Genomic DNA, 7,001 nt, shown 5'->3' on the forward strand with positions numbered 1-7,001 from the left:
TGCGAAATTTCGTAACAAACAAACAAATACCAAATCATCTGGAGCAACGTTACCCATAGTGGACCTTGTAGGGGAGTTAAAGAGTCATACCAAATTAGCACCATCCGTTAAGTGTTCCCCCTTCCTCGTGGTATCTTGGCCCCAACCGGAGGCCTATGAATGTCTTGATAAAACCTATGCAGTATTCCATCACGAACTTTAGTTATGATTATTTAGGCCTAATTGTTTCTTTGTGTACATATATAGAGAGAGCTCTAAATTCATACATGGTGTTACGTCATTGATGGATGTGTCATATGGCCTAGTTATTTCATTATGTATAGAGAGAACTTTAAGTTGTTTCTCATTGTTTCGCCAGACCAATGTCGGGCGAATTGGTATATGCCCTCCCGAACAAACTCCATAATTTATACCTATTTTTATTTAGCGGTTCTATGCTTTCGAGACTAATCACTTTTGTTTGAAGTTTAAAAAGGAAATCATTCAGGGTAAGGTGTTTTATTCGTTCTTCATCTTTAAACACATTTTTGTGATGTAAAAAACCATATATGTATGCTCGTATAGAATCAGTAGTTATATTAAATATGCGTTTGTTGGGATCAGTAGTTATATTAAATACGCGTTTATTGTTATCAACATGAACAGTGTCTTGTTCTTCATTTGAAGATGTTTCAGGTGTTACTGAATAAGTAAATCCGTAAGACTGAACTAACCTATTCTACAACTTTACCATTAATATGAAACACAAATATACGAACAATACTATAGATAGATATATAACATTTATTAGCAAAATACTCCTTGAAATAAAACGTATGGTAAAAAGGGGATTATTTTCAAAGTGATTAACGATAGAGGTTATAAGTATGTTTGTTTGATTTAGCACAAAGCTACACAATAGGCTATATTCACTCTGTCCACCACTGTGAAGCAAACCCCGAATTTTAGCGTTGTAAGTCCGTAAACATACTGTTGAACCATTAGGGTACAAAGGTTATACAAACATAACCTCCAGATTATTATCCATTAGCTGATGGTACCTGTTGAAGAATGAATATGGTATATAAGGCAATGTTTGATAATGTTCTCCCTCCGTCTTCCTTTAGCCCCCCCCCCCCAGTGGCACAGCGGTATGTCTGCGGACTTACAAAACTAGAAACCTGGTTTCGATACCTTTGATGGGCAGGACACAGATAGCCCATTGTGTAACTTTGTGCCTAATTATAAACAAACAAACTACCTTCTTTATTTTCTTATTAAATCCCTAATGATATCATTAGATGCTAATTGCATACTCTGCTTTGTGGCAGGTAATAATTGACTCATTTAACTGATTAAGTACTTGTGTCTTTAAATTCAAAGCCAAAGGTCTATAAAAAAAAAGTGGAAATGTGCCAATTTTAGGGTGTTTGTATCCCCCTTCTCCGGCAGAAATCCTAAAACAAAAAAGCTTACGTACACCGTCAGACAGTTTCTGATATATATACCCATCCAAAAAAAATGTAGGATATGCAATTAGCATCTAATTAAGTCGTTAGGGATTTAATAACAAAAGAAAGAAGGAAGGGGGGCGTTATATAACCGTGTCTTTTATACGGTTTTTACTTCCTAAACGGGTACCTCAACTTTTTATAGTAAACAAAGAAAATACAAATTGCCCAAGGTTCCGTGGTTCGAGTCCTGTTACCGCCAAAAAAATCATCATGCTTCGTGAGTACCGATCAAATGCTATTATTCGGTATGATAAAAGTAGCCCAAGAGTTGGTGATTAGTAGTGTTGACTAGCTACCTCCCCTCTAGTCTAACACTAACAGATAGCCCTCGTGTAGCTTTGCACGAAATCCAGCAAAGAAATCAGATGCTTCGTTTAATTGAACTTTTACTATTTCCATGGTAAAGGTCATTTAGTGAAACCAAAATCCGTCCTTTAACATAAAACATCTTCAGAGTAGATTGTGATAATAAAACATTCAACTAAAACTAAACTACATACAAAATTCAGAACATGTGCCATCATTCACCAAGACAACACGATGATGTGTTTGTATTTAAATTGTTTTAATTGCGTGTGAAAATATTGCTGTTCACAAAATATTGTCACAATTATAGTGAAGTGTAAATGCTGTCCTCAACAGATATTTCGTTGTCTTGCAGATTCTAACGATGACCACTGGATGTCGAATTCTCCTAGTCGGAATGCGAATTATGCTTTTCCTGCTTTGGACTGAGCTACACGCTACAATTGGTCATCCTTCGAGACCAAGTTACCAAGGCAACCACATTCCTTATCCGTCAGTTTCGTCTCTTCGAGCTTCTTCTGAAGACTTGGCATACTCTCTTCCTACGAAGCCAAATCAATTCCTTCTTGGTCTCTACACATCTAAGTTGACAGATCCTGTCCACACGTATAACATCCCTAATGAAACTGCAGGTTTTCCTACATCTGGTGTAAACACTTTCTTCCATGATGCAATTAATGGTTTAACTCCAGAAGATGCATCTCAAATGGCCAACTATTTTGATGTCTACAATGAAAACGCCGACCCTGAAGTGATGACTAACGATCTAAAAACCTACAAACTAGAAGATGGCAAAGATCTCCAGATGCCACTCCCAAGTATCCTTGAATCCATCGCTGCTAAGCGTGGAAACCGCCCATCTATTTCAGTCGTCAGCCCTCTGGATGTACTTAGTCAACGATTACGTTTCGAAATGGCTAGACACTGGATGAGAAAGAGCCAGAAACAGATTAAGGACAACGCTGAATTACTAAGAAACCTCGGAAAGAGGGACACTGCTCAACTAGATCCTACCTTTCAGGACCTTCAAAGATTAAATAAGGTTGTTCAAAAATTATCTTATTGTACTATACAAAAAAATTCACACGTGTTCGTTTTCACAGTCTACATTTACTCAATGAATTTGAAACTAGTATGCTGCATACGTAGCAAAGACAGATGTCTTTGTTTTATACTGTTAGTATGGTCTTTCTGCACTGCCTATTTCAATAACACAAAAATAATGCATTGTCAGTAAGTTTTCTGTACTGACTATTTTAGTAACACAATAACAAAGCATTGTCGATAAGTCTTTTACGATGACTATTTTAGTCACACAATAACAAACATGGTCAGTACGTCTTTCTGCTATGACACAATAACAAAGCAATTTCAATAAGTTTTTGCAATAACTATTTGAACATTCAATAACAAATCATTGTCAATAAATCTTTTTGCATGAAATAAATATATACTTTTCAGTTATTAATTTAGAGGAAAATATTAAAACAAAATATAATTTGTCTAGCCTTAACAACAATGTCAAGCCCCCCTATGTCTCTATAATACAGTTTAATGTTAACAAAAGAGAATCAGAGGAGAGGTTTATCTAGCCTTAAAAGCAACGTCAACCCCCTGTGTCCCTATAATACAGTTTGATGTTAACAGTTCTAATTATTTCTCAACATTTAAATAAACCATGTAACATCCAAAGGCAGCCACAGTGTAAGCACGTTCAACTATATAGAATTGTCATATTTAAATACACTTGAACGTGCTTACACTGTGGCTGCCTTTGGATGTTACATGGCTATATAGAATTGTCATATTTAAATACACTTGAACGTGCTTACACTGTGGCTGCCTTTGGATGTTACATGGCTATATAGAATTTTCATCTAATAACATTTTTCTATAACTTTTGGACTTAAAAAATATTTAATCTAGAAATAATGGCAACAAGTATCTTGAGAATACATAATTAACTCCAAAAGTTTTTTGTTGTTGTTTTTCAAAACTCTTAGACATTTGTAGCGAGAAATTGTGGACATTTCGTAAGATTCCTGTGATATATTAACGGAGAAATTATTATTAATTCTGCTGTACATATTTACAAAATTCATAACATGTTTATTAGGCCCATTCGGTTAATACTGACTATTGTCCCCAAACAGAATTGACACAGCATTGTCAATAATCACAGAAAACGTGGCTTATGCGATACATTTCGTAATATTTTTGTTTTTATTTGAGCGTCCATAGTTGAAAACATATACTTGCTGTCTAGACAATAAACTTTTGTTCCGTAGTTTATTTGGTTTATAAAAGAGAAATATCAGAAATCTCTTGTTTGGGTATTTTCTGTACACACCTGATACCAGAAGCATTGTGCTTTAGATCCTGACGGAATTTAGGACTCCATACTGAGCTCGAAACGTCTCCAGGGTCCGGAATTTTTAGGCACCTGTTATCTCCACCAATAATGTTTCTTTATCTAATTTGCCTAACAGTTCCGCAAAACTATGAGTTCAACCCTTTAATTAATGGCATGGTAACGATTTATAGTTAACTTGGGAGCGTTGTCTTGTTATCGCTTCTCATTGAAACTGAAATAATACGTGTTAACACTCACACTTCAGTCCAGATCCAATTCGGTTTTGTAAGGCAAATAACACGAAACGTTAGCGGGTTAAGAGAATTACTCTTATTAAACATTAGTTATATAAAACCAGTATTCGTGGCTTCTATACAAGGTTGAAATTATTGTTACTTTAAGATAATTTTTGCAACAATATTTGGTTTTTAACTCGTAATTCTATTTATATGAATCATTGGCATTGTATATTAAAATGCAAAAATTCTGTTATGTCACTTATGCCCTCCCCCCAATGGCGCAGCGGTAAGTCTGATGATTCACACCACTAAAAACCTGGTTTCAATACTCATGATGGGCACAACACAGATAGTCCATTGTGTAGTTTGTGCTTAACAACAAACAAGCTGTCACTAATATTTTGAGTTGATTCAAGAGTTTAAAGTATTGTGATTCCACTATGTGTGAATGTGCCGAACTTAAGACTTGCTCATAGAGTAAGAATCGTTTTGTAGTTTTACGATAGGGTGCAGCACCATTTCTATCCACGTGCGAACTATGTCCGAGAAGTACATAAATGTTCGAATATATATATATGAATAAAGATAAATTAATAAACTAAGTGAGTGTGTGTTTTTAAGTTATTCATGATAACAGAAGTTTTCAGAATTTCAAGTTTTATTTATCATATAAAATAATTCAAATTAAATTACGACTGAAATTTAAAAACTTAAAATAAAAATCTATGCTTTCATAATTTGTATATTTGTTGTTGTTGTTTTTTTTAAGAAATGTGAAATATATATTTATAGTAGCTATGAGGTGGATTTGAAACTGAACTTCGTTTAATCACAAGTTCACCAAGCGGGTTGTCCATTTTAAGAACAACTTTAAACTTTTAATACATTTTCTGTCTTGACTTGCCTCCCAGTGGCACAGCGGTATGTCTGCAGACTTATAACGGTAGAAACCGGGTTTAGATACCAGTGGTGGGCAGAGCACAAACAGCCCATTGTGTATCTTTGTGCTTAATTACAAACAAACAAACTGTCTTGACTAACGTGAGTGTTAGGTTATCAAAAGAGATATTCGGTTGTTTACCACGATCAATTTCAAAAACCTTTTCTTACAGCTTTCTGTCACGTGTTTTAATGCTGTACCTTTTCTTGGGCTCAATGTTTTTGACAGTTCTTCCAAAATATTATTTATCGATAATGTAATATGTATGTAAATATCATCCGCATATATTTATTAACTTTCTTTTCTCGCTTGTTTAACTGTTTCAGGATTTCCGAGGATACTCCGCCAAGGTCCGAAGATTCACGAAGAAATTAAACTAAGTTACTGTGAAAACTGTGTAAAAAAAAAAATAGTTCTCAATACAAACAGTGACTGTTTTGGTTTGTTTTCCTTTGCACTGTTGTATATATTTTAATTGCAATGAAATAGATGTAGATATTGTGACCACGAAAAAAAATCTTGGAAAAGAAAAAAAAATCCAAATAAAAACAAAATGATGTATCACCAAAAGCAATTACTTAATTTATTAAAGAGAATGAATAAAGCAAGATGTGTGATTTACTTTGTATAGACATTTTCGACAGTACAATTAGTAAGTACTTTTTGAAACTCTAACATATCTCGTTAATAATGATTACATGTGATTATATGACCACTATATTTTGTAAATAATTATATATGCCAGTCCCGCAACTCTCGAAATATGGACAGGTAGATTTCGGTAAATAACAGTGTTATCTCGCTAGCTATGCTTAATTTTAGGCCGTTTTAGACAGAGAGGAAAATTAATCAACAGCGCCCACCCCCAACTCTTTTGATAGTGTTGTCTAATCGAATAATGGGATTTAACCGTCACTCTCATAACGGCACAAGTTGCAGTTACAGTACGCTACGATGGACTCATAGACCCACAGCCCGACACACTAGCCACTATGCCACGCCCGTCACAAACCATGCTATAAAAGTCACGCTACTCGAAATTATAGTATGTCCTGTTAAACGATCAAGATAATATTTCTGAGAAAAGATCAAGGACAAAGATTGTCAATTCAAGTGAACCATCTAACTGTACTAACTATCAATATCAAATTATTTCAGTCTTAGAAATAAAATGGTCGAGCATGGCCCAGTTGTTAGTGTGCCGAAATATGCATCTGCGGATCAACCACTCGCTTCCCGAGTTCCCGCCAAAAAACAAAAATCACGCTCAGCATTTCTGGGCTTCGCTTCGTGATAAAGATAACGGCCAAATCCCACTATTTAGTAAGATAAGAGCAGTCCAGGAGTTGACGGTGGCTTCTGTTGACTATCTTCCCTCTAGTCTATCAGTTCATAAATTAGGTACGACTAGAACAGATAGCCCTTGAGTAGCTTTACAAGAATATTCAAAACAAATAAATAACGACATGAAATGTTGCCTGTAATTACATCACGTGGTAACTTAATGAATAATTCCTGGTCTTTGAACGTTTATTGTGACATGAAATGTTGCCTATAATTACATCACGTGGTAACTTAATGAATAATTCCTAGTATTTGAACGTTTATTGTGAAAAAAAAAAGTAGAAACTTTAATTATTATTTGGACATCGGTGGAACTGTCATTGTTC

General features: G+C 34.9%; 1 protein-coding gene across 1 annotated transcript in view; it reads left to right on the forward strand.

Annotated features, from left to right (window-relative positions):
• LOC111085353 overlaps window positions 1-5,741 on the forward strand; it is a 42,910-nt gene extending 37,169 nt beyond the window's left edge. The window contains exons 2-3 of the mRNA XM_022383531.1: window positions 2,155-2,841; window positions 5,658-5,741. Coding sequence (XP_022239239.1) covers window positions 2,164-2,841; window positions 5,658-5,711 — 732 coding nt within the window. The 5' untranslated portion in view covers window positions 2,155-2,163 and the 3' untranslated portion in view covers window positions 5,712-5,741. The remainder of the gene's footprint in view (window positions 1-2,154; window positions 2,842-5,657) is intronic.
• The last annotated feature ends 1,260 nt before the right edge of the window (window positions 5,742-7,001 follow it).

This window comes from Limulus polyphemus, unplaced genomic scaffold (genome assembly GCF_000517525.1).
Source record: "Limulus polyphemus unplaced genomic scaffold, Limulus_polyphemus-2.1.2 Scaffold345, whole genome shotgun sequence".
In the NCBI taxonomy this organism is placed as follows: domain Eukaryota; kingdom Metazoa; phylum Arthropoda; class Merostomata; order Xiphosura; family Limulidae; genus Limulus; species Limulus polyphemus.